General features: G+C 54.8%; 1 protein-coding gene across 1 annotated transcript in view; it reads right to left on the bottom strand.

Annotated features, from left to right (window-relative positions):
* The window catches only part of IGDCC3 (immunoglobulin superfamily DCC subclass member 3), a 37,922-nt gene that overhangs the window by 4,587 nt on the left and 5,628 nt on the right, over positions 1 to 27,707 (bottom strand). Inside the window, exons 3-5 of the mRNA XM_040968455.1 lie at positions 1,814 to 1,958; positions 1,417 to 1,547; positions 964 to 1,101 (exon numbers count right to left, since the gene is read on the bottom strand). Of these exons, the coding sequence (XP_040824389.1) occupies positions 964 to 1,101; positions 1,417 to 1,547; positions 1,814 to 1,958 (414 nt within the window). The remainder of the gene's footprint in view (positions 1 to 963; positions 1,102 to 1,416; positions 1,548 to 1,813; positions 1,959 to 27,707) is intronic.

Here is a 27,707-nt window from a genome sequence, read left to right on the forward strand (position 1 = left end):
ATTCCAGAGAACTGCCCTTTTCACCAGTTTCCCAGCCAGGGGAACTGCAGAGGCAGCAGAGCCCCTGACCCTGGCCCCTGCTGACCTTGGAGATCCTCCCTCCATCCCTCACTCAGTGACGGGGATTAGATCAGCAGTTCCCAGCCTGATCTGACTCCCTTTGTTCCTGTACATTTGTTCATCATGCTTGCTTCCTGGAATGCCTCTAAGTCCCACAGGAAGAGGCCTGGTTAACTGTCTTCCAAACTTGTGGGAGCCCCACATCAGGTTCACCCTCCTGACCCATCAGAGCTTGGAAATGCTGGGCCAGATGGTCTTCCGAATGCCCAGGCCGTTTCTCCCAGCCTCGGGCAGGGACAGGGCCCCCAAGCCCCAGCCCAGGAAGAGATTAGCACAGTCAGAACGCAAGGAGACAGCTCCCCATTCAGTGGCTGAAGTGGTGAAATCTACTCCATTATCCCAGCCACCCCCTCCCTCTGGTGCCCGAGCTGCCACAATGCTGCACAGTCTCCCAGCCCCGCCCCGCCCCCTCCGGAGTGGCCCTCCCCGTGACCTCTCCGTGGGGACAATGTGGGCCCATCTGCACCCTTCGATTCTCTCCTTCAGCTGCTGAGGGATTTAGGCTGCACCGGGGTTGGGGGCGGGTGAGGCCCCTCCCCCGGGTGAAGCTTTGACAACTGCAACTTTGGAGAAGCTGCAGAGTGAGTGGGCCGGGGAGGGGACAGAGACTGGGGTGCTCAGGGATTTGGGTGGGGGGGGTGGGACGCCAGATCTTGATGCGGTAACCCCGGGAGCTAAGCCAGCCTCGTTGGGGGCCCGGGGAATGCACCGGCCGGCCAATCTGACTCTCCACCCACCCCACCCCCATCCTACCAGCCGGACGCCCAAGGAGAGCAAATAGGACTCCAAATGCCCCCGCACCCCATCCCGCCCCAGGAGCTGGGGGCAGGAGGGGAAGCTCACCCAGGCGGCTCCAGGACACAATTGGGCGCGGGTTGCCCGTAGCGACGCACTCCAGCACCGCGGTCTGGTGCACTGTCAGGGTGAGGTTCTCAGGACCCACGAGGATGGTCGGCTCCTTGTAGGCCCCGGAGCCTGAGCCTAGAAGATGCAGAACGTCCTGGCTTCCAGCCGGGAACTTCCCCACCTCTGAGCCCACCCACAGCCTAGTTCAAAACAACCGGCAAAGACAAGGCGACCTGCAGAGGGAGCTCCAGTTCCTAGCTCAGGGCCAGTACTCCACCTGGGGCCCTGCCCCTCGCCCTGGGCAAGGAGCGAAGCAGAGGGCGAGCCTTCCAAGGTGGAAAGACTCCCTGGAGTCCGTCTGAGCCCTCAGCAGCACTCTGAACTTGACTCTCTGCAGGTAATGGGGAGAGGGGCAATAAGAAGGAGGAACCGGGAAGCTCAGGCACTCACCTGACACCGTCAGCTTAGCCCCGTGGCTGACCCGGACGCTGGCGATATTGGAGGCCACACAGTGGAAGACGCCGCTGTCCTCAGCCCGCAGCCCTGTGATCTGCAGGACACCCTTGGGCAGCAAGGTGTACCTGTTGGGAGGAGGGGCACCGTGCGCCCCTGAGGCATGGAGCACCAAGCGTCCAGGTGCTATGTTGGTATCACAATCATCACTCTGACAGGTGGATGTCCCCGCCAGTCTTACCCCCTCCCCACCACCCGGAACTCCAGCCTTGGTGAAGACTGCACAGCCATGTCCACTAAGAAAGCCAGTGCCAGCTACTGCTGGAAGCAGGTGATCCCCCTCGCAGGCCATGGTCATGGGCAGGCCTCATCCAAATTCCTGCCCCAGGCTCACCTCTCATTATCCGTGTCGATGGGGACTCTGTCCTTCTCCCACATGATCAGGGGTTTGGGAAGCCCGTAGATTTGGCACTGGAAGCGGGCCACACCACCTTCCTCTCCCACGGTAGCCTGGGGATGCACGTGGAAGTCTGACATGGCTGGGGAAAAAGTGAATGGACTGGGTCAGGTGCACTGCCGAAGTGCTGGGGGCTCATTGGATGGGCTGTGTGGGTGTGGCCTCAGTATTAAACATCTTCCCCAAGGATACCCCGAGAAAGAGCTGGACAAAGGCCTGAAGGGCAAATCTCTAACAGGGGACCTTTGGGCTGTCCTGGGCCCTAGAGGAGGGAACACTGGTTCTCCCTCCAAAGCTGACCCACGAAGGCACAGGTGCACAGGGCCACGGAGAAACATGCTGCATGTTTGTTTTTCAGAAATGGACTTTTTTTTTTTTTCAGAAATGGACACTGATGCCCAGAGAGGAAAGCAACAAGCCCGGGACCTCCCAGCTGGGACCCTGTGACTGAGACCCACTGGATTTTATTTTTGTCCTTCATTGCTCCCACTGTACACGTCCTTACTCTACTTCCCCGTTCTTCTGCAGCTTCAGTGTGCCTCAAAGGGTGGGGTATTGCTGGGAGGTGACAAGCAGAGCCAGCAATCTACATTTCAATGTGTCATAAATATTCAGGTCCCCTCTCCTCACCTTTCAGGGAGCTGTTGGGCTGGCTTAGAGGGTGGGGTGCCTTTCCCCGGTATTAGGCTGGTTAAGTGTTCCCGCCCACTCCCCCAAACCCCACCCCATGAAGCCGGGGAGGAGGAGACCCTCCTCAGCCGGTTCCCAGCCTCTGCACTAAGGCTGTGATTTCATTAAAATCCACTTTGCTTCAAGTGCAAGAAGGCGGCTCGCCATCTGTCCAGGCAGGCGGGCGGGCAGCCCCTCCCCTCGGGCACTCCATCACCAGGGACAGGGGCTCACCTCCCAGGGGGACCCTTCCCACCCTGCTGCAGCAGACACACATGGGGGTGTGGGGTCTGGCCCTTGCTCTCGGTGCTCTGGCGTGAGCAGGCAGCCCTCCCAGTGGCCTTGCACGCCCTGTCTCAGGCATGTTTTGGACTTCAGTCTTTGTGCCCTCTTCCCCGGGGTCTGGGGTGGAGTGGCGGTGGGGGTGACGCTGGATCCTTTGTGGCACTCGTTCTCCATCTCATTTGCATGCAGTTCATTAAATATAAACATGCATAAAAATCCCCGCTCTGGCCTCCTCCTCTCTGAGGGCCTCCTGGGAATTGGCTGATGGGTGTGTGTGTCTCTTTGTATGTGCGTGTGGCACCATGTCTCTCTGTATGTGGGCCGAATGTCCACGTGGCTGGGGATGGAGGATTGACTCTGCCAGCTCTGGGGCTGCCGTAATTCTGGCTATCAATCACATGTGTACCTTGGAGCCCTGGGGTGGGAGGTGGAGGCCGGTGTCCAGCTGGGACCCATCAGGCTTGGGAAGGTCAGCCTGCCAGTGTCTCAGGCCAGAGGCCCACAGGTCAGCCTGGAAGGCTCGGGGGAGGGGACCAAGTTGCTGCGGGGGGGGCCCCTCTACCGCCTGTGGCCCCAAACTGCATGCAGGAAGGCAGAGCTGGTTGTGGACTGGAGAGTGGTGAGGGTACCTGGGTTCTGGGTCAGTTGTCCCCCGCCCCAGGGCCCCGTCCATGTGGAAGTTGAGGAGCTGCCTGCGCCTTCTTCCCTTCAGCTGGAGAGAAGCAGCCAGTCCCCTAGGGACCTGGGCAGGGACTAATGGCTCTGCCGACTACAGATGCTTCCTCATTAAGGAACCAAATCCTTTTGTTGTTCCCAGTCCCAACTCAAGGTCCCTTGGATGCGGCCACAGTCAGGAGCTGGCCAGAAGAAAACTAACCATGGAGATTACCAAGGAGACAGGAAGAGTCTGGTCTCCATGTCTGTCTCCCACCAAGAATTTCTGAAGGACAGTGGGACAGCTGCAATTGCTGGGGTACTGGAGAGAAGCGTGAGAGCTGGGAGGGGTCATGGGTGATGATCCAGCCTCTCCTGGGTCAGCCGGTAGCTGGAGTCCCAGGTGCCTGGCAGCCCTTGCACACAGCTGAGCCCCTGCCCTGTCCATGTGGGCCTTCTATCACAAAGCCACCTCACTGCAGTTCTGCCAAGCATTTTGCTTGTGGTTGCTCATGGGGCAGGCACCTGCTACTCAGAGTTGGGATGCCAATCCCCTGCAGAAGTGCCTGGGGTCGTGGAGTACACTGAATGAGCTGGAGCTCTGCTTCTGATGTGGGCTTCCTGCTAACGTGCACCTGGAGAGGCAGCAGGGGTTGACTTGGGTACGTGGCTCCATGCCACCCACATTTGTGGGAGACCTGGATGGAATATCTGTCTACTAGATTCAGTCTGGTCCAACCCTGGTTGTTGGGGGTAGAGAGATATTTGGGGTGTGAATCGGCAGATGGAAGACTTCTGTTTCAGCAATGTTGTTCAGAAGTGTCTGAAGACAAAACACTTCACATGTGAAGGAAAAGCAGAAGCTGAGGCACCTTCTGGGCACCCCTTTGTTCTCCAGTGCCTTTCTAGTAGTCCCAGAGCAGGACACCCTGCCATGTATACTGCCTGTTGGAACCCTCTCTTTTCACAGGTTGGAGACCCAGGAATGGTCCCTCAACTCCATCCCCAGGAGCCCAGCTGCATAGTCATGGTCCCAAGAGGAGTACTATGCAATAATAGGAAGATATGGCCCTGTTTGTACAAGATTCACCTCCCACTTTTGCAGACTGTGGCACACAGCCCCTGGAGGAACGGTCCTCTCAGCTGTCAAGGCAGTCCTGGGCCAGGTACTCAGGGCCCTCCCACTCTGATATTCACCTGTTCTCACAAACAAACTCTGTACATCTCCAGTCTATGGGCAGGCTGACTCTGCTTAGGTGGAGAACCTCAAGTGTCTTGCACAAATGCTTCGTTCATGAGTCATAGTGTATATGGCCTCAGGGCCAGTCTCCCCAGGCGGGTGCAAAGTACACTGTGTGCAGGTTTGATCTTGCCCTTGGCTTGCATTAGGAGTTACACTAGGGTCACAGAGGAATTGTGGCCATAGCCTCTGGACAGAGGATTCCTCAGCAAAGCTGGATGAGTGAGGTGAAGGCTGCAGCTGCAATCAGGAGCACTCTAATCACTGAGCAAATCTTCCCGGGGGGCCACTGGGCGGTCAAGCAGAGGGGGGATGACTTGCTGCTGTGGCTGAAGACCCCATTCACAGCCAGTGACAGAGGTCTCATATCCACAGCCGGTGGATGGGGCCTGCTGCTGGGATCTGGGCTGCCAATGCTTTATTCTCCTGATGTTGCCTGTTGGCCTGGTTAGGGAGTTTTGGCTCCCCCACTTCAAGCTGGAAAAGATAATGACAGAAGCTTGCAGGGGAATCCCTCCAGGTGAGAAGCCATAGAGAGCCACAGGGAGGCAGTTGGGAGCAAGAAAGAAGGCACCTTTGTCCACAGGCAATCTGGGAAGAAATAGCTGGGCTCTCCCTGCCCCCACCAGGGGTACAGCCAGGGGGTGGAGGGTGAGCTAGGCAATGTACCTCATGGGCAGGAAACAGTTCCGGACACCCCTATAAATCACCCCACAGAGAGAGGGGTCTCCCAAGAACCAGAACTAGGGCTACTTGGGGAGGGGAGGGGGCACTTAGGTCCTGGCCCAGGGACCTCTGGTGAGGTCAGGCCTGCATTTGATTAGACAGGCTCCAGGGGGACGCAGGGGTCAGCGAGGGGTCGGAGCAGAGTGCTGGAAAGGAAACTCGGGTCTCCTGCCCCCCCCCCCCCCCCCGGCTGTAGCCAGGCTCTTATCCGGTGTGTGATGATAAAGAGATGTGTGTGAGTATTTGCATCGGGATTGTAAGCACAGACTTTGCAAAAGCATGTGGCACAGGGGTCTGAGCCACCAACTGTTCACTCTTTGTACAGCCATCCAAGAGGGGGACTGGAACTACAGAGACCCTTCTAGGGCCCGTGGGGGCCAGGTTACTTCTTGTGCCCAGCCTTGTCAAGGATCTCCTACAGCCCCCTGGATCCCAGCTCTTACTTGGGTAGTTTGAACGATTATAACATTTGTGGCTACATCAGACACTTGCCTGAATCCCGGATATTTTAAACCACTGCCCCTAACTTTTCCTTCAAGTTGTCAAGTAAGTTGGCCCTCGGTATCCATAGGGGGGTAGGCCCCAGGACTCCACCTCTCTGGAAAACAGCAAAATCTGCAGATGGTCAAGTCTTCACTTGTAGGGGCCAGTGTTGCAGTTCTGATGCTGTTTTTGAGGTCACAGGCCCTTCCTCCAGTCACGCTCAGGTCCCCCTCCCAAGGTGGCATCTGGAAGTGGCCACAGGATCCAACACGATAGTCTAGCGGCTAAAGTCCTCGCCTTGCACCCACCAGGATCCCATAATGGGCGCCGGTTCTAATCCTGGCAGCCCCTTTTCCCATCTAGCTCCCTATTTGTGGCCTGGGAAAGCAGTGGAGGATGAGCCAAAGCCTTGGGACCCTGCACCTGTGTGGGAGATATGGAAGAGTCTCCTGGCTTCAGATTGGCTCAGCTCCAGCTGTTGCAGCCACTTGGGGAGTTAATCGTTGGAGGGAAGATCTTCCTTTTTGTCTCTCCTCCTCTCTGTATATCTGACTTTCCAAACAAACAATAAATGTGATTTTTGTTTGTTTTTAAATATTAATTATATTTATTGTAAAGTCACATACAAAGAGGAAGAGAGAAAGAGGAAGATCTTCTGTCTGTTGATTCACTCCCCTGGTGTGCACAATGGCTAGAACTGAGCCAATCAGAAACCAGGAGCCCAGAACCTATTCCACATGGGTGCAGGATCCCAAGGTTTTGGGCTGTCCTCAACAGCTTTCCCAGGCCATAAGCAGGGAGCTGGATGGGAAGCAGGACCGCTGGGATTAGAATTGGCACCCCTATGGGATCCTGGGCATGTTCAAGGCGAGGACTTTAGCCGTTAGGCTATTGAGCCAGGCCCAGTAAAATAAATCTTAAAAAAAAAATGGGGGCACAGCCCCCTGGGGGACAGTCTGCACCCACAGGGCCCTCTGTTGGTTAGTGCAAGTATCGGCTGTCCCCTGTCGCCTCCTTGTGCTATTTGGTATATGCAGCCATACAGTTCCTTAGATGCCTTAGCCACACATCAGATACTTAGCCATCGTAGGTAGTTCCACAAGGACTATACCCATGAACAGTCTCTAAAAGATGGCATCCCACAATTCCAGGCCAAGCCCATGACTCCCTGCTCCCCCTTTCTCCCTGGCTGTCCTCCTCCTCCCCCTCTTCTTCCCCTCTTTACCATCAGCCCAGTGCTGTTCCCCCCGGGCTGGTGTGGAAGTAGGGTGGGGTGGGAATTGGAGACCAGTGATCAGGCCCATGGGAGATGCTGCACTAAGGTTGTCCTTTGTGCACACGCAGAAGCTGCCACACGGGACGGACTGGGCTCCTAGTGGGGCGGGGAGGGACACCGGCCAAGAACCTCTATCCCAGAGGATCGTCATGTCTTCATCACAAACTTCCCAGACCTCTGGCTTTCACTCTTGTCCTTCACCTGGGGGGCCATAAGTGGACAGGTCAGTAAGGAGTGCCCATACCTCCCCTCCACTGTGGAGGGAAAGTGGTAGAATCTTGTGTGAAGAGACAGCTGAGCAGGTGGTGGGATTATTGGGGAAGAGGAATTGGGGCCTCCAGACCTCAGTGGGGAGAGACAGAATGGGTAAAATCTGATTTGTGGGGGGGCTTCATGAAGGGGGCTTGCTTTTTTCTATTTTAGCTGTGCCCTGCGGGCTTCAAAGAGGCCTCCCAATCGACAAGCTGTCAGTTGGAAGAGGCCGCTGGGTCATTGAGGCCTTGATTCTTCTAGTAAAATGTTTATGAAGCCTATAAACTCGAACATTTATTGGCCAAGCTCATTGTGGGGGTTGGATGTGGCTCTCTGAGGTGCAGTTCAAGCACCTGCTAAGCTTGGGCCCTAGTGGCTTGCCCAGGGCTTCTCCTAACCCCACCCCGGGGAAGCTCTGCTGGGCCCGGGGCTGCACACAGTGGTCCTGGGAGGATCCTTACATATTTCCTATCCTGGATGGTCTGTGAAAACAGGGAAGTATTGGCAGAGAGCCCCCAAGCCTGGGAAGTTTGTGACCTGCTCAAGGTTCTCTGGCCCAGCCCGCTCTTTCCAACCCTCTGTCCCAGTCCTCCATCACCCACCCAGTCCCTGTCCATGCTATGATAGGGAAGAGCTGCAGGCTGATGGGGTAAGAGAAGCAGGAACATAGAAGCAAACCTAAGGGTTGAATTACGGTTATGAGTCTATGGGCCGGCATTAGGGTGCAGCTACCAGTCATGACCAAGGCCAGCATCCCATGTGAGAACCAGTTTAGGTTCCTGCTCTGCCTCTGACCCAGCTCCCTGTGCCTGAGAAAGCAGCAGAGGATGGCCCAAGCACCTGGACTTCAACACGCATGCGGGAGATCCAGATGGAGTTTCATGCTCCTGATTACAGGAGTCTGGTCCAGCCCTGGTCACTGCAACCCTTTGAAGAGTAAACCAGCAGATAGAATATAGTGGTTAAGACACCATTTGGGATGCTCTCATTTCTCATTAGAATGCCTGGGTTCAAGTCCCACCTCTGCTCCTGATTCTAGCCACCCTGGCAGGCAGCAGATGAAGGCTTGAGTCATATCCTGGGTTGGCCCTGACTGCGATGAACCTTTAGGGAGTTGACCAAGGGATAGAAGATCTCTCTGTGTCTCTCAAATGAATCATAAAAAGATCCAGAGTCTGGAGACCTTGTAGAGCAGGGAGGGGCTGTGTAGGGTCTGGTGTTGGATGTGGGAGTGAGCGGTTTGGGAGGACCACAGTGGCTCCGAAGCCCTCAGCCTCACTAGGAGTGAGTGACCCAGCTGGGCCTTGGCTGGGTGACTCTGCCTTCCTCTGTCTGCTTCCACAAGCCCCTCATTCCCTCCCTTGGGCCCCTGAATCTCAGCCCCTCCTTTCCCCGGTCTCCACCACCAGCTCTCCACTCCTCCCCCACCCCCATTCCAACACAAAAGGCAACTTTGTCTTTCAAGTCAGCAGCCATAAATCCCATCTCTCCCTTTCTCGGCCACCTCGGCTACCTCGGACAAATGGGGGGGGCCTGGCTGGGGGTGAGGGAGGGCCGGGGTTAGGGGGTGGCGAGCTCAGCCGGAGAGGAGGCCTAGCATCCTGCAGTGGCCGCTGGGGGACCCTTTGATGCCAATGGCCTCTGAGGCCCAAGGCGTGGCCACAGCGGAGGCCTCTGGGGGCTCTCGCCGTGCCTGGGCCGGGCCGGCTGCTTGTAATCAATCAGTCTCACAGGCTGGGGGCTCCTACAGGTCAAGCCCAGCTCCCCTGCCCCTGCCCTGCAGCAGTGTGCCATGTAGGCTGTGGGCCCTGCTTTGTACGCTCCAAAAGTGATTCTCATTTCCAACAGCATGGCTCTTTTTCCAGATATCAGGGTGTGGAGGGCCGCATCTTGGCTGGGGTTCATGCGTGTCTGTGGTTCTTACAGCAGCTCCACAGGCTGTCTTCTAAGCTTTCACTCTGGCATGCCACACAGGGTGTTTCAGTTATTGTCCTCCACCCCAGTGGCCCTTTACTCATAGGTGCCATCCCAGGTGGCCATAACACACGCTGGGCATATGATCATCACTGCTGGGCCAGGTCCTCGCACAGTCACCTGACTCTGAAATCTGCAAAAATGCACAACCACGTTAAGATGCGACAGTACTTACACAGGTCACATCCCAAAAGGCAGGGATTGCCAGCAGGTCAAGGGCCCTGGTCTACATGGGCCCGGCAGTGAGGGTAGTAGCAGCAGTTACAGAGCAGGCTGACTCAGAACCCAGGGCTCTGTCCCTGCACCCCAGCTGTACCCCCCTGCATGGGGCAGAACACACTCAAATGCTGCTCAGACGTGACCACAGATGGCTCCACTCTTATTTAGTTGCCCTAGGGCTTCGTGCTGAGTTTTACAGAGGGTCACAAATGTACAGGAGCACCAAGATAAGGTGGTATGATAACCCCCACCCCCATGGTTGCTGTACCCAGTCTGCACAGTTCTATCAGCACAGATGGATAAAGAGCCAGGCTGCTGGGTCCCAGGGGGGTCTCTCCCCCAGCACCTCCAACTCTGCCCTCCAGGGAATCATCCCTGCAGGAGCTTGGGCGGGTGGGGACAGGTGGTGGGGGTGCCTACATGCCTATACCCCTTGCATGTCACCGTGCGGGATGCACTGGTCTTCCTGCTTTCAGAAGACAGGGGACAAATGTTCTGGGATGCTAATAGCTTCCCATGGCAAGCAGGAGTGGCCTCAAGCCTTCTAATAATTTTGTGTATGATCCTGGTAGTCACAGCCCCTCTCTGGCCCTCTGTTCTCCTCTGTAAGATGGGCAGCGGAGCAGGATGAATCATAAAGCATCGCCCAGCTGTAACCTTGGAGACTCCATTGCTCCTGAGCACTAGCCCACAGGGACCGCATCGGGGCTGGGAGTTGACCTGGGAACCTCGCTCTGCCTTGGACTTGAGAATGTCCAGGCCCAGCAGAGCTCCCTCTGTACAAACTGCCTTCCTCTGCCGGTGTCAGGGTCACCAATCTTCCTTAAGTAAACCTGCCTGGGCCCACAACATCCTGAACTTCCGTGGATCTGCTCAGAACACCGGATCTCCCTCTCCTCCCGGAAGGGCATCTGGTTAGGGGGCCCAGGCCGGAGCTATTAAGCAAATTGCTTTCACATGACCACGAGGACGGCTTCACCAAAACAGATCCTTCCCCCAAATTTCCAGAGCTATAGCGCAGGATTTGTAAGAACCAAGACAAGCTGTGGCTGGGGACTGGAGAGGCAAGCTGGGACGCAGCCTGGCTCTGTCACAGGCTCCTAACGTAGACTTTCTCCTCCAAGCTTCGTTTCCCTCATCTGGGGAAGGGGTAGACAGGAGTCTCTAAGGTCCAGCCCAAACCTAGCACTCTAGGACAGGGGCAAATGCTGTAACATAGTGAGTTAAGCAGCTGCTTCGTATACCCACAGCCAGTAACAGTGCTGGGACCAAGTCCCTGCTTCCGAGCTAGTTTACTGCTAATGCACCTGCTAGGCACCAGGTGATGGTCCAAGCATTTAGGTTCCTGCTAGCCATGCTGGAGACCCAGACAGAGTCCCTGCTCCTAGCTTTGGCCTGGTTCAGTTCTGGATGTTGTGGGCATTTGGAAGAGTAAACCAAATGCATTGGAATATCACTTCTCTCTATAACGAAGGCTTTCAAACAAACACATTAAAATAAAATATATGACGGTAGCACTGAGTGTTCCTGGAACACAGCTGCCCCACCGAATCCTGGTGGCTCAACCTCGTACTTCCAAGGATTAAGACCAACAGACTCCCCAGCAACTGCCTGCAACATGGTGTTGGAGAAGGGGAGAGTCCGGGACTCTATCCGATAGTAAATGGGTTACCAATCTTAGAAATGGACTTATTTGGAGAACCCTACTGCTGCCCTCTAGTGGTCGAAGTCTCCTAAAAACTTGCAGAAGGTTTCAGATGTTTTCTTCCCAATTTAAATAAGCAATTATTCCTACACCAGCCCAGAAGTCGCTTCCTCTTCCCATCTATCATCAACCTCATTGTGCACCAATCGCCCAAGCTACAAACTAAGTTTTTGCTTACAAAACTTGCTTACAAAATGAAGTTTTTGCTCTTCCTCAGCCCTCCTTCTCCCATAGTTAACTGGTCACTCAAGTTTTCCCCTACAAGCTTCTCACCCCCAGTCCTCTGCCTCCTCCATCCAGAAGTCTTTATTCTTTTCCTGAATTTGCAAGACGATGCTTAGGTTCTCCATTTCTCCAAGTCTACTGGTGACGGCGTTCAAGGCCTTCATCATCAGGGTCCTCTTTCCATCTTCAAAGCCATCAAATTCTGTGATCACGTAAGGCAAGTTTGCCTTCCTCGTACTTATCACAGGAACTCACCCGTTCACACCTTGGCAGCTGCAGGCCCCTCTCCGTGCAACCCACCTGCCCCTTTCTTTAAGAACACTTCCGCCTTCCACAACCCCCTCAAAGAAGCAGAATTAGTGCCTGACACTGAGGTGCTGCCTGCACCTGCGTCCTAGCAGGTAGCCGATTCTCATCTGCTCATGTTCTCATCTGCCCTTTTTCTCTCCGGCATCTAGAGCAAACACCACGGAAGTGGTAAGTCCTCATCCTGAACCTTTAAGCGTCATTCCTATTATCTAGTCTTCCACCCCATCCTCACTCTGCCTTCAGTAGTCCTCCACCTGGGCCTCAACTTCTTTAACGACGATAACAGAGCTGGACTGGCCCCCATCCCTTCTCAAACCTGCAATGTCACAAGGGCAGATTTCTAGACCCCACGGCCAGAGGTTCACAGGCAGGGTCTGCTGCAGTGCCAGGAATCTGCATTCCCAGATCATCACCCTCCCATCCTCCTCCTCCTCCTTGCGCGAGTCAGATGCATGGAGACCCCTGACCCTGGGCCCGGCAGGGTCTCTCTCTCTCAATCAAGCCTCCCAGGCCGCCTGCAGGTGCTGGAAGGCAGCCGGCCTCCACCGCCAGGGAGTGCTGCGCGGAGCCGGGCTCTGCTCCGCCGGGCCCCCAGTCCAGGCATCCGCGCGGCCGGCGCCCGGGGCGCTGCGAGCGGCGGCCTAAGTGGGACCATCTGCTCCCGTCGTCGGAGGGCAGCGTTTTGTGTCACACTCCCAGCCCCCTCACTCGCCGCTTCCCGGGGCTCGGAGGAGAAGAGCCCTGGAGGTCCGGCTGAAGGTGCGGGCCGGGCAGGACGCCCCTGGGCGCAGGCGGCGGCGCGCGGGAGCCGGCGCGGGCAGGCCCGGTTCCCACCGGCGGCCGGGCCACCGGGCCCCTTTGAAGTGGCCGCAGCTGCGCCCCGGGCCCCGCTAATCCGCGCCGCCGCCTCCCCCAGCACCGCGGCGCTGTCGGCGCTGAATGGCGCGGGCTAATTACCTCGCTCGCACCGCCGCGGGTGAATGCGAGAGTCCGGCATTGTGCGCGGCGAATGGAGAAAATAAGACGGCCATTGTCCCCGCACGCCAAACGAGGGTTTGATGTCGCTGAGGCGAGCGAGGCACCATTTCCCGCCACCCTCTTCCCCCACTACACCCCCATCCCTTCGGCTGCGGATCGCCAGAGGGAAACTGAGGAAGAGGCTGGAGGTGTCCTCGCGGGGAAGGCGGGCTCCTCCTCCCCACCCGGGCCGCCACCTCCACGGGCTGAGGTGATCCCCTGCTCTGTCCCTGACGCAGATAAGCCAGGCCTGGCTCTGCCTGCAGTCTGTGACTGCAGCCCGCTATTTCACCTGGGATCGCGTAAAGCGATGGGATACGGTGCGTGCACTGCGGCTACCTCAGGGCTATCCGCCCTCTGAAGGAGCTGGGAGAGACACTCAGGGGACGGAAGGTGGGGGGCACGTGGGCAGCCGGATGTGGGCGGTGGAGGGGATGGCTGGAGCAGGGAGCGTTTGGGTAAGGGGTGCTTACGGACACCCTCCGTCTCCCACGCGAGCCCGGGGCCTTTCTTTATCACCCGCCATCAGGATATGGGGCAGCTGAGTCATGCAAGCTGTGGACCACACTCTGCACCCCACGGGTTCTCCCGCTGCCTCTGCACCCCTGCAGAAGGGGACTGGTTGTGGGGTGGGGCTGCCTGCCTCTATCGTTCAGGACCAAACAATGTCACCTCGCCACAAGCAGGTGTTCAGACTTTGAGATTTGCATTTTTTTTTTCTTTGAAAGACAGTTATATAGAGATCTTCCATCTGTTGGTTCATTCCAACTGTCACAAAGGCTGGGAGTCCCCCACCTCCTCTACTTCCCATTCCACCTTTCCACTAAATCCATACCCCAGGAGGCAACAGGTGATGGTTCCAGTACTTGGATTCCTGCCATCCCTGTGGGAGAGACCTGGACCAAGTTCCCCAGCTCTAGGTTCATCTGGGCCAGAGCCCGCATTGGCAGGCTTTGGGGAGAGTGAACCAGCAGACAGAGGATCTTTCTCTCTCCTTCTCTTTTTAAATCTGATCTGCCTTCCCAATGAAAATAAATAAATTTTAAGAAAAACAACATTGGGCCTTGGGCCCAGCGGCGCAGCCTAGCGGCTAAAAGTCCTTGCCTTGAACCTGCCGGGATCCCATAAGGCCACCAGTTCTAACCCCGGCAGCTCCACTTCCCATCCAAGCTCCCTGCTTGTAGCCTGGGAAAGAAGTAGAGGATAGGCCAAAGCCTTGGGACTCTGCACCCGTGTGGGAGACCTGGAAGAAGCTCCAGTCTCTTGGGGGATGGCCTCAGTTCTAGCCACTGGGGCCACCGGGGCCACTGGGGGAAAGAATCAGCAGACAGATCTTCCTCTCTCCTCCTCTCTGTATATCTGACTTTCTAATAAAAATAAATAAATCTTTAAAAAAGAAAAGAAAAAGAAAGGCAGCTTCTCAAGGCTTTTTCGTGAAAAGGTAAGACATAAGCCCTTTGCAGGCTATGCATAACAAAGCCTTCAAGCAGGCACATCTACCCAGCCATTGCTCACTGGAGAATAAAAACCGAGAAGGGACAACAGCCCTTGTGGAGGGACAGAACAGGCAGCAGCCAAGCCATTCCTTGCCCTGCCAGCCAGTCACAGTGGATGCTCCCAGGCACTGGCTGTAACCGCCATCCGATCCATGAGCAGCATACAGCTCAGCTCACGGCTTTCCCAACTCTTGATCCTGGGGCAAGGTTTAATCAGCCTCAGTCATCACCCCAGACATGGTCATAGTGTTTTCCTTTATAATTCTCCTAGCTGAATCTTCATCTGAGAGTCATATTTCTGCTTCCTGAGGCTGTAGCAGCATAGGTCCACTTGGCATCCCAGCACCTGCCATCACCAGAACACCCTGCTACGTGGGCCCATCTGTCCCATGAATCACGCTAGAGAACTCCACATGTAAAAGTAGAACTGTTTGTAATTGGCAGGCTGGGAGCCCCAACTCTGGCCTCACTCCCTCTTTTTCGCACCTCCAGCCTCTGACCACTCCTCCATTACCCACTTCCTTCCAAACCCAGAACTCTAAGGAATGACAGAGTCGCCTGTTCTAAGGGGGGTGGGGGGGATGAAGACTTATCCAAGGAAAAAGCAGCAAGAGTTAAGACCATTCTAGTGCCTTCCCCAGGGCAAGCCCTGCCTGGCCCCCACCCTTCTCCTAAGCAGCCTGCAGACCAGGGCAGAGATAGACCAGATTGTCTGCCCCAGAGCTGGCCTTCAGATTCCATCCTCCCACCCGCAAGAAGCACAGCCAAGCACGGGGGCCAATGGCTTCTTCTTGATCCAATCGAAGCATCACACCAGCTTGCTCCTCAGGACCCTGACTTTGGCTAGTTGGATGGGAAGATGATTTCAGCAGTAAAAGCAGAAGAAGGCTCCTCAGACAGGCTCTGGCCTCAGGTTCATACTGTGGAGTCTCACTGTGTGTGATCTGGGACGATGGATCCAGAAGAGTCCAATCCCGAGCCAGGTGTTGGTTGCAGCCGTGCAGATGCTGCTTGAGACACCCACACACCCTCCTGAGGGGTGCCTGGGTGAGTCCTAGCTCGGCTCCCAGTTCTGGTACTTCATGCACACCCTGGGAAGCAGGTGATTGCTCAAGCATTTGGGTCCCTGCCACCTACATGGGAGACCTGGATGGAGTTCCAGGCTCCTGGTTTTGGCATTTGGGGAGTGAGTCAGCAGATGGAAGATCTGTCTCTACTCATTTCTCTATTTCTCCTTTTAAAATACCTAAGACAAAAGCATTCAAAAAAATATTTGAAAGAAGAAAAAATTTTGAATATTCTAATCTGACTTGCCCATCACACCCAAATTAGGGCATCTTAGGGTGTCAGAGGCTTCAAATACAGCTTTAAGAAATCTCAAAATTCAGAGTGAAGAAGATTGTTGCAGAAAAAGGGCAAATGAGAAGCAAGTGGCAAAACAAGAATAACCCAAAAGGGGGCAAGGGTGGAAGTGGCAGAGCAAGATCCCATAACTATGTCTATTGTGTCATATATGTCATATATGTCATAGACTATGTCTTTGATTCTCGAAGGTGCCACTTCATGTTGGGCCTGAAATTAGAGCTCGAAATCCCTGAGACCCATGGGCACCCTGGAAAAGAACACCCAACACCTCTGTGTCACAGCTCCAGGCACCCAGGTCTTGGGACAAGACCCCCTGTCCATGCACTGTATTTTCATAGAAGTGACACAAACACAGGCAGGACAGGAGGCTGAGGGAAGGAAGGAGCAGCAGGAATGCAATGAATCAGCAAACACGCTCTCCCCTATGCCTGAACGAGCTGCACCTGCTCATGTTCAAGTCTACCATCAAGGCTTCCGGGCATTCCTGGAACTGGTCCATTTCCAGGCTGGCCCACACGCTTGCCTAGCTGTAGACCCTCATTGGCAATTCCAGGACTACACACTCCTAGCCAGTTGGGAGCGAGGGAGCTGAGAACTGAGAGCTCCCTCTGCACTCCCTTTTCCCATGTTTGCCCACTCCAGGCCTCTTCCAGCCTCCTGGTAGGGAGGGGATTGAAATGTGGGAGATGCTCCTTTGGACGCTGTGTGCAGCAGTCCGAGGCCAGCAATGTGTCTGAGGCATGACCTCCTGTACGCCCATGTGTCTGCACAGCACACATTGGGCTCACACTTGCACAGACACACAGGGGGAGGGAAGAGGTGGCCGCTCACAGTGCCAGGTGGATGACCCTGCTCATCCTCACCTGTGCAGGAGCAGCGACCAGCTCCTTCCCCACCATTCCCCGCCACTCCACCTCCTCCACTAGACCACGGGCAGTGACCATGTCCTAGAAATCTGCCTGGGCCAGCCACTTAGGACCTGGGCATGGTTAGGCCTGCCACAGTGGAGGAAGGCTGAGCCAAAGGGGATGAGAACAAGGGTACGTTTCTGCAGAGCTTGCATCTGATGTTCTAGAAGAGAGACCAGGGCCAGTGAGTTGCAGAGTAGGGGTATGGAGGGCATGGGGAGCAAAGGGAGGGGCGGGAACTGGGAACACCCATGGTCAAGACAAAAACTACTTCAGGTTCCAGAATATTCCAGAACTAGGAAGGAACTATAGGAATCTTTGACTATGACCTTCTCCATACTACCCTTCACCCCTGGGGCCCAGGAAAACAAGCAGATAAGGTCACAGTCCCACAGGAGGGAGCTGAAATCTTTCCTTTAAAAAAAAAAAGAGATCGGGCCCGGCGCGGTGGCGCAAGTGGTTAAAGGTCCTCGCCTTGCACGCCCGGGATCCCATATGGGCGCCGGTTCTAATCCCGGCAGCCCCACTTCCCTTCCAGCTCCCTGCCTGTGGCCTGGGAAAGCAGTCGAGGACAGCCCAAAGCTTTGGGACCCTGCACCCGCGTGGGAGACCCGGGAAGAGGCTCCTGGCTTCGGATCGGCATAGTATCGGCCCGTTGCGCTCACTTGGGGAGTGAATCATCGGACGGAAGATCTTCCTCTCTGTCTCTCCTCTCTGTATATCCGCCTTTCCAATGAAAAAATAATAAAAATAAATCTTTAACAAAAAAAAATCTATTTTTATTTGAAAGGCAGATTTACAGAGAAAGAGAAGCAAAGACACAGAGAGGTCTTCTATCCACTTGTTCACTCTCCAAATGGTCACAATGGCTGGAACTGAGCTACTCCTAAGTCAGGAGCCTGGAGCTTCTTCCAGATCTCCCAGGTGGGTGAAGGGGCCTAGGGACATGGACCATCCTCTTGCTGCTTTCTCAGGCAGCAGGGAGTGGGGCGGCAGGAAACCCGTATCCATATGAGATGCAAGTAACCAGATGGTGCTGCAGACTATAAGGTTTAACCTATTATGCCCCTGTGCCAGCCCCTGGAATTTAAGATTTTAAAAGCAGCAGCTTCTCTCTTCCTCTCTCTTCCCTCCAAATAAAAGCAAAAAAGTGGCGAATGTTGGGTTGAGGTGTAGGGGTTATGATACTGCTTTGGACACCCGCGTCCCCTATCGGTGCCCAAGGTTGAGTCTCAGCTCCTCTTCCAATTCCAGCTTCCTGCTAATGTACACTGTGGGTGGTGACTGGTGATGGCTTGCACATTTAGGTCCCTGCCACCCGGGTGGAGGACTTGGATGGAGTCCTGGGCTTCAGCCTGGCCCAATCTGGACTGTTGCAGCCATTTGGAGAGTGAGGCAGCAGATGGAGGTTGCTTCACTGTGCTAAGAGCAACTGAACCCAGAGCTGGTCCTTATGCGGGTGACTGTGCCTGCACTGCCAGCAGCACAAGGTGTCCCCACAGCTGGGCAGGAGTGGGTGGGGCTTTAGTCCCAGCAGTGTTTGGGGATGAAGTTAAAGTGTCCCTGATCTCTTTCCTACAGTCACAGAGTGCCTACAGACACTGGTGGGTCAGGGCTAGATAGGGACACTCAGGGCCCACAGGCTGGGGATGGGACTGGGAACCAGGAACCTCACCAGGAGTCAGGTTGCAGATACCTGAGTGGGAAGAAGCTCTGAGCATCCAGGGACTGTTCCCCTGGCTATGGGGGGTCCCACCCCAGAGATCCAGATACCCTCAAACACAGTGCCCTACCCTCCTCCCTAGTCAGGAACTCCCGATCTGTGCTTGGAGTTGGTACCTGACTGGCAGACCCAGCCGCCCCAGTCTGCAGGGCCCCACGGTTACCAGGCAGCTAGTTGTCCAGCCATTGTTGAAGGGGCCAAGAGGGCAGGGGCCCCCTGCACACCCCTCCCCCAGGCTGGGAGAGGTTTCGCCGCCTCCACACTAGGCAGGGACTATGAATGAATGAGAGGAGAGGGAGAAAGGGGAAAGGATGTGGCTCTTTGAGGTTTTAAGCCACCTTGCCCTGGGGACACCGGTGGCTATGGCCCAGGCAGGGGACAGGACAAGGACACTCAGCAGCTTGGGTTCTCCAGGCTGATTATGGCTCCTCCCCCCAAGTCCCCCTCCTGCCAGGACCCCTGGGGAGAAGGAGCCTTCTCAAGCCCTGATGGTTCCTCTCCTGTGATTTGTTCTGAATTTTCAAACAAAGAGTAATTATGACAGATGTGCAGCAATCAGCATCATTATGCAGAAGTAAAGCAGGGGAGGGAGCTGGGGGGGGGGCAAGGAGAAGGGGGCTGCCTTTCCTCCTGGGAAATGGCAGCTCCATGGCCCCCTTCAGCAGCCCCAGCACCATCTTCTTGCCAGCACTGTATCTGGCCCCGCTGGTGCCAGCCTCCCAGCTGGTGCCAGCCTATCTGAGGTGAGGTGGGGGGAGTGAGCAGCAGTCCAGCCTAACCCATGCAGAAATGGCTCCCAGCTTGGCCAGGGTTCCAAGCTGCTCTCTGGCCCCCACCTCCCATGTTCACCCCAGATATTTGATATTCAATGCTGCTTTACTGAGGTGGGCAGTAAAGATACCATTAGGATGTGCCTGCTTCCTGTATCAGAGTGCCTGGATCCGAATCCCAGCTCCATTTCTAACCCCTGCTTCCCGCTCATGCATGCCCTGGGTGACACCATGACAGGTGTCACAGCTCCCGAGTCCTATGGCGCTTGCATCCAAGGCCTCTGCAGCCCACCGTGGATACAAACAGCTCAGGCCCCAACCTGCACAGTGAATTACCCTGTCAGGGCCTCAGCATTCTAACCTGGAAAATGGACCAATCAGCCTCCACGTCTTGTTCCACCATTTTCTCTTTTCTTTTTTTTTTTTTAAGAGTTATTCATTTATTTGAAGGAATAATATAAAAACAAGGAGAAAGAGAGAGAATTTTCCATTTACTGGTTTTTTTATTTTCATTTTTTTATGGCTGATTCACTTTTTCTATGACTTGCACAGCTGGAGCTGGGCTCAGAAGCCAGAAGCCAGGAATCTCATCCCAATCCTCCCACATGCAGGAAGGGGAGCAAACATTTGGGCCATCCTCTGTTGCTTTCCCAGGTAAATTAGCAGAGAGCTGGATGGACAGTGAAGCAGCCTAGCCTCGAACCCGTGCTCCAGTATGGTATGCTAGCATCACTAGCAGTGACTTACCCTTACTCACTGGGCCTCGCTGGTGCTGGCCCCTATCCAGGAGCTCTCAGCCCCTCCCTTGCCCTCCACTGGAAGACTGAGAGGAGAAGAGAGCTACCTCATGCCCTAGGTGGGCTGGGCTGGGCTGGGGACATGGTAGGATCCATCTGCTTCAGCCTACAACTTGTACAGAAGGGTCTGGAACTTGGTTCTCTGTCCTGGTGGTCTGCCCCCTCCTCTCCATTTAGGTGGTCTGGTCTCCATCTGCCCACCCCAAGTCCTTAGGGCCTCCTGATAACAGCACACTCCCCGCCCACCCCCCAACCAACATTCCAGTGGCCTTGGGGGCAGCAGCCAGACCAGAAAGTCCAGTTCCTGGTCATTATCACTGCCTTCCATCTGCACTGCAACCCAACACCAGCATTCCAGACAACAGCCAGGGCTGCCCCCACACCCGCTGTGGTGGTCAGTGTCAGCAGGCCAGGCCCCAGCCGGGCTAGGAGCTCTCAGATTCCACTCGGTGAAGTCTGCCCCAGGGGCGCTCTGATTGGCTGAGGAGGCTACCAGCCTCTTTCCCTTGGGGGTTCTCTTCACCTTGCCCTCTGCAGGGGTCTGAGCTGGAGAAGAGATGCCCGCCAGGCACAGCCCTAAGTTGGGGGCAGGGGGATTCCCACCATCGGAGGAAGCAGGAGGAGGATGGAATGAGAGGAAAGGAGAGACAGAGAGGCTGCAGAATGAAGGGAGGTGGTCAGGTCAGTGTAGGAAAAACTGGTAAGAACTGAGGAATATTAGAGATGAATACACACACCCAGGGGAAGGGAAGGGGACGGGTGGGAAGGGGAGGCAGAGGAACTGGGGGTGAGAGACGGAGGCGGGTGGTAGGAGTGACAAAAGCCAAGAGCACTGAAACTCAGATCCAGAGGAGATGGGGCAGGGTGGGTGTTCGGCCCAGTCACTGAGATGCTCCCATGCCACAGGGGAGTGCTGGGTTCAAGTCCCAACTTCCTGCTAAGCAACCCCTTGGGAAGCAACAGGTGCTGGCTCTGTTCCTTGGGTTCCTGCCATTTACGCCGGATACCTAGACTGAGTTCTGGCTTCAGCCTGCTGAGTTCTGGCTATTGCTATCTAGTATCTGGGGAGTGAAGCAATGGATGGACAGTGTCTCAAATAAATAGATAACAGTTTTACCTGGGCCCAGCATGGTAGCCTAGTAGCTAAAGTCCTTTCCTTGAACACGTCAGGATTCCATATGGGCGCCAGTTCTAATCCCGGTGGCCCTGCTTCCCATCCAGTTTCCTGCTTGTGGCCTGGAAAAACAGTTGAGGATGACCCAAAGCCTTGGGACCCTGCACCCACATGGGAGACCTATAAGAGACTCCCGGCTCCTGCTTTAGATTAGCACAGCTCCGGCCGTTGCATACCACTTAGGAAATGAGTCAATTAGCAGACGGAAGATCTGACTTTCTAATAAAAAAAAATTTTAATTAAAAAAAAAAGCATCATCCTGCCATAGCCTGAATCAAGTGAATGAGCATCCCCGGGCTCCTCCAGCTTGCCTGTGAGGCTGCCCACTCCTCCATCTCCCTGGAGTCTGGGGGCCTGGCCAGGAGTGCTCCCTGCTTGAGATGCTTTGTACCATTGCTCTGCCTCTGAGTCTCTCTCAAGGACTCTTCTTAGATTGGAATGCAGCACCAAATGAGCATGTCTCTTAAAAATTATTTACTTTACTTGAAAGTCAGTGACAAAGCAACACAGAAAGAGATTAATCTTCCATCCACTGGGTTATTCCTCAAATGGCTACAATGGCCAGACCTGGACAGGACCAAAGCCAGAAGCCAGCAGCTTCTTCTCAGTTTCCAACATGAGTGGTAGGGGCCCATGGCATTAATTTAGGCCATCCTCTGCTGCCTTCCCAGGCCATTAGCAGGTAGCTGGATTGAAAGTGAAGCAGCCAGGACTTGAACCATCATTGCAAAAAACTGAAGCAAGGAAAGCCAGCTCAGACACCAGAGAGGCTCTTTGAGCACCCAGGTGTCCCGAGCACTTACTTCATGAACCAGAAAACCACAAACCAGGAAGTTATCTGACGCTGGGCTTAGGGCATCGTCGGCTTAGGACGCCTGCATTCCGTATCAGAGAGCCCGGTTCAAGTCCCTGCTATGCACTTCTTAGCCTGCTCCTGCTGCTGTGCACCCTGGGACCAGTAGAGGGGATGGCCACCCAGGGGGAGACCAGGAAGGAGCTCTGGGCTCCTGGCTTCAGCCTGGCCCAGCTGAGGCATCTGGGGAGTGAGTCAGACCAGATCTCTCTCCTTTCTGTCTTTGGTCACTCTGCCTTTCAAATACAATAAAAATTCATCCATAAACATTCCTTTTTTTCTAAGTTTTATGGACACCAACTAGGGCCCATATGGGATCCTGGTGTTTATAAGGGGGAGGATTAACCAACTGAGCCATCACACCAGGCCCTGTAATGTAAATATTTCAAAAAGAGGTAACTGTGGCTTAAACGCTTGGAGGTGCCCACAGGCCTACAATGGGCAGCTGCCAGCCTCCGCCCTGAGGCACTGGGCTGGCCTCCTCTGGACTGGGTGCAATTGGCCTAGATAGGGATCTGGTGGAGTGCCCTCCCACTGCCCCTGGCCTGGCTATTTCCGCCCCAGCACAGGCCCTCTGGCTCATGGGAGGAGGGATTCCTGTAGAAAAGTTCTTTCTGAACACATAGACCCAATGCTAAAGCTCCTGACGTGCATCCTTGGAGCTGACTCCTGTAGACGCAGGCGCCCATCCAGGCACACACACCACCGGCCTCAGTCGTCCCTGTTGTAGCCAGACATTAGCACTGCCATAGGAGTCTAGTGGAAGCAAGCAGGGCAGTGCAGTTCAGACAAAGACAGGAGCAAGCTGTGGAGTGTTTCACTCTGGATGCCCTTCTGTCCCATTCTACTTTTATTGAAAAGCTGTGCAGACCAGCCTTCAAGCTGCTGGGGGGAGTCTCTCTCTCTTTCTCTCTCTCTCTCACACGCACACAGCCTGTGGGTGGTGGTGGTAGGCGGTGTTTTGAAGAGGAGGGCAAGGCAACACAAACCATCCAGGAGTGAGAGGGTCTTTTCTCCTGGGGGTGGGGAGGGAGCGAGGGTGGATGGGCCAGTGCTGTTGCATTCGCAGGCTGCAAATGCCTGTCCTATTCAGCGGCCCACATTCCCAGCCCAGGCGCTCGGCCCGCTGACAATGCCGGGCACGGGAACAGAGAAGATTTGCACATTGTGTTCAAGGGGCCAGCTGGCTGCCTGCACAGTGCGGCCAAGGTGTGGGAACCAGAAGCGCGCGACTTCCACACTCTGAGTTTGGTGGGTGGGGCTGCAGGGGGGGGACCTTGCCCCCCTCCGTCTCCCCTTCCCTCTCCTGCCCCCACCTCTTGCAGTTGGGCCTCAAGAGCCTGAGGACATAGGCTCCAGCCAGCCAGAGAGAGGAAGGGCTAAGTCAGGAGACCCAAGGCAGCCTTTCCATCTGGGAAGTAGCACTCCATCTGGCTGCGGAGTCTCCAGGCACTCGCAGCGTCTGCCTTCTTGCCACCCCCCAACACAGACACACACACACTGCCCATGCACATTATAAGATCCAGGCTGCCCCTCACCCTGCTCCCTGCGGCCATGCTGTCTGTCACAGGCAGGAAGAAAAAGAGGAAAAGAAGCAGTGAATGTTGGAGCTGTGACCCAGGCCACCAGGCTATGCACTCCTTCTGTGTTTACAGAGTTCCGTGGGCAGCGCCACAAGCCAGAGAAGCACAATAGAGTGGGAAGCTTGCACTCTCGCGGAGGAGACAGATGGGCACCTCGCCTCCAGAAGTCACTTAACAAGGCCAGCAGTACCCAAGGGAGGGAGGGTGTGCCCGTAGGCCGCAGACCACAACACGGGATGCCAGCAGCTGAGCAGCCTTTGGGGAGGCATCAAGCATGGGAAGGATGGGCCAGACTCACCAGCAAACACCCAAAGAAGACAGGCATGTTCTGAGTGGGCTACAAGGAAACCTCAAATCCCCAGAGCAGACACAGAGGTCTCAGGGTCCAACCACCCTCTGCAAATTCATGATCAGAAAAGCAAAGCCCAGAGAGGGTAAGCAGCTTAACCACAGGCACACAGCACTCCTTCAATCCACATGGGGCCTCTCCACACCTCCCACAGCTTCTCAGGAGGGTCAAAGGGGCCTGCTTTGTGGAGTGCTAAGCTCTTTTTCTTTTTTCTTTTTTCTTTTTAATTGGACAATCAGATATATAGAGAGGAGGAGAGACAGAGAAGATCTTTCATCTACTGACTCATTTCCCAAGTGGCCACAACAGCTGGAACTGAGCCAATCCGAAGCCAGGTCCCCCATGTGGGTGCAGGGTCCCAAGGCTTTGGGCCATCCTCAACTGCTTTCCTAAGCCATAAGCGAGGAGCTGGAAGGGAAGCAGGGCTGCCGGGATTAGAACTGGAGCCCATATGGGATCCCGGCATGTGTGAGGTGAGGACTTCAGCCACTAGGCTATCATGCTGAGCCCAGCTCTCTTAAAAAAGAATTACAATCTGCAGGGCAGATAAGCAGAGGGGGTACAGATCTGTCCATCTGCTGGTTCACTCACCTGGTGCATATAACCACTGGGGCGGGATCAGGAACTCTATCCGGGTCTCCCAACTGGGTGGCAGGGACTCAAAGACCTAAGTCAAAACCTGCTATTTCCCAGGTTGCGTGTTAGCAAGAGGCTGGAGTCAGAGGCAGGAGGAATTCCAACCTGCACACCCTGCACAGGATGTGGGTACCAAGCCAGGTGCCTGCGCCTCCATGCTAAGCTCCCATATGGAGCACAGTGAATGTCTAACCGTCCCTCCCAGGAAAGCTTATTTTCCCTATATATATTTTTTCTAAGATTTACTTATTTATTTGAGAGACAGAGTTACATGGAGAGAGGGGCAGAGGGACCAATAGAACCACCGGCTGGTTCACTTCCTCAAATGGCCACAACAGCTAGAGCTGGGTCACGCGAAAACCAGGAACCAGCAGTTTCTTCTGGGTCTTCCATGAGGTTGGCAGCATCCCAGGCACCTGGCATATCTTCCGCTGCTTCCCTAGGTTCACTAGTAGGGAACTGGATTGGAATAGGCACAGGTGGGATTTGAACCAGTGCCCATATGGAATGCCAGCACCATAGATAAAGGCACTGCAAGGCTAACCATTCAAAATTTGAATGTGATCAGCTCCAGGCTCAATGGTAGGTCATAGAGCTCTTCACTGTTTTCCCGAGACCAAGCTGAGGGCAACAAGTGAGGGACACAGATGCATCGGGCACTGGGCCCCCAGTAATGCCCTTGCTTGAGGTTATTTAATCCTTCTTGGGGGTCATCCAGGCACACAAACCTAGACAGGTGAGAGCCAATGTGTGTGAGCGCTAGGGAGGGTGGCAGGGGGACTCACGTGCTACCAGACTCAGCCTACACCCAAGGGGCTGAGAGAACCTGCAGGCTGGTCCAAGAAGAGGTTAAAATCCATCCAGATGCACTAAGCTCCAATAATTCCATTCCCCAATAGGTTTCCCTGGAGTGTGCCCTAAAAAGGACCCTGGGGAGGGAGAGCTAGGGGCTGGGCGAGGAGCAGGCAATTTGCTGTTACTGGAGATGAACCTGCACAGGCAGCCAAGACTACATACGCCAGGCTGTGCCACGGGCAGCACCTTTAAATGAAGTATGTGGAGTGGAAGGCCCTTTCCTAAGGGCTCCTGTGTGCCAGGCAAAGTGTGGACATGAAGGGCCTCCATAGACATAAATATAAATTTATCTTTAAAAAAAAATTATTTGAGGACCCAGCATAGTAACCAAGTGACTAAAGTCCTCGCCTTCCTTGCGCCAGGATCCCACATGGGTACTGGTTCGTGTCCTGACATCCTGCTTGTGGCCTGGGAAAGCAGTTAAGGATGGCCCAAAGCCTTGGGACCCTGCACCCATGTGGGAGACCTGGAGAAGCTCCAGGCTTCTGACTTCAGATCATCTCAGCTCTGGTCATTGCAACTGCTTGGGGAGTGAATCAACAGATGGAGGATCTTCCTCTCTGTCTCTCCTCCTCTCTGTTTATCTGACTTCCCAATAACAAAATAAAATAAATCTTAAAAAAATTATTTGACAAACAAAGAGAGGTAGATAAAGCTCCCAGCCTCTGGTTTGCCCCTCAAATGTCTGCAACGCCTGGGGCTGGGCTAGAGCCAAAGCCAGGAACTCTATCGAGGTTTCCCACTGAGGAAGGAAAAAAAAAAAAAAAAAAACAGCTACTTCAGCCACCACCTGCTGTCACCACCACAGGGCCTGTACTGGCAGGAAGCTGAAACTGAGAGTGGAACCAAATGCCAGGCACTCTGAAACGGGGTGTGGACATTCAAATCAGTGTCTAAACTAGGAGGCACCCAGCCTCAACTTTTAAGTGCATTTTTCGTGAACTTTCTGGAATTCTCTCATGCAAGATATGCCCATTTGTTTCTAAAACTGATTGCATTTATTTACTTTATTTGAAAAGTAGGGACACACACACACACACACACACAAATGAGGGAGAGAGAGAAGTATTTTTCATCTACTGTTCACTCCAAAAAAGCCTGCAATAGGTAGTCACCCGGAGCCAGGAACTCCATCTGGAGCCCCCGACATAGGTGGCAGGGGCCCAACCTCATCCTTTACTTCCAGAGAGTACAAATCAGCAGGAAAGTGGAGCAGGGAGTTGAACCCTGAGACTGTAACATAGGATGCAGACGTTTTAATTGACACCTGGTATGCCCATTTCACAGGTGAGAAAACTGAGCTCAGTATGCATGAACTTGTCCAGCATCTCACCACCACCAAGGTTCAACTTCACGGCAGAGCACTCCAAGGCAGAGAACCATGCTGCCAGGCCCTGCACTGCTCCATCCTACTGTAACCGTCTGTGGGGCAGCCCCTGGATCAGGCTGAATCTCAAGGACATGCTAGGACACTCATGCAGATGGGTGAAAGGAAGAACACTGTCTCCCAGCAACCGCACCATGTCAGCTGGCAGGGTTGGCCATCAGGTCCTACTGACAACTTTTCAAAAGGCTGATGGGCGGAAAGAGGACAACCCAGGCAGCCCCGAAACTTTGAGGGTTATTGGGCATGCTGGCACACTGGTGTGAGAAAAGGGGACCCAACCATGCTTGCTGCTCAACAGCCACCCAGAAGTGCCGACACTCCCTCCTCTCTCCCCTGTCCCGCCCTCCTTCCTTAGCTCAATTTCTTACCCTGTTTGGAGTCCAGGGAAACCAACATCTTGAAGGTATTACCATTCATGGAAAAACACATTACCTCCCAAGGGGCAGACACAAAGCCCTGGGGACTTAACTCCCCAGAATCCTGAGCCCCTGGGGCTGTGTGGCTTCAGTATGGACCCAGACCACGGAGCTGGGTGCACCCATGAGCAATTTCCTTTTTCTGCACTCACAAACCTTCCTGAGGTTCCCCACCCCCTCACATTCAGCCATCTGCTCCAGGCCGCACAGGGATAAAAGGTGGCTGAGCCAGAAGAGTAGCAGGCAGTGTCCACGTCCAGGGCTGCCTCCCAGCCAGCTCCATATGGGAGCCCACAGACACCTTCCTTCGAACAAAGGGACATGTCCCACACTGCCTGCCTTGGAGCCATTCATCACTGGCCAGCCGCTCAGAGCAACTGCTCAGAGTGACTGCCCTCAGAGCCTGGAAGAAACTTGTCAGTATTTGTTCCTTCGTGTAGAGAGAGGCAGCAAGCAAGCTGGAGGCTGTGGGCACCAGGCAGTCC

The sequence above is a fragment of the Ochotona curzoniae genome, unplaced genomic scaffold, assembly GCF_017591425.1.
Source record: "Ochotona curzoniae isolate NIBS_2020 unplaced genomic scaffold, NIBS_Ocur_1.0 scaffold_4701, whole genome shotgun sequence".
Taxonomy (NCBI): domain Eukaryota; kingdom Metazoa; phylum Chordata; class Mammalia; order Lagomorpha; family Ochotonidae; genus Ochotona; species Ochotona curzoniae.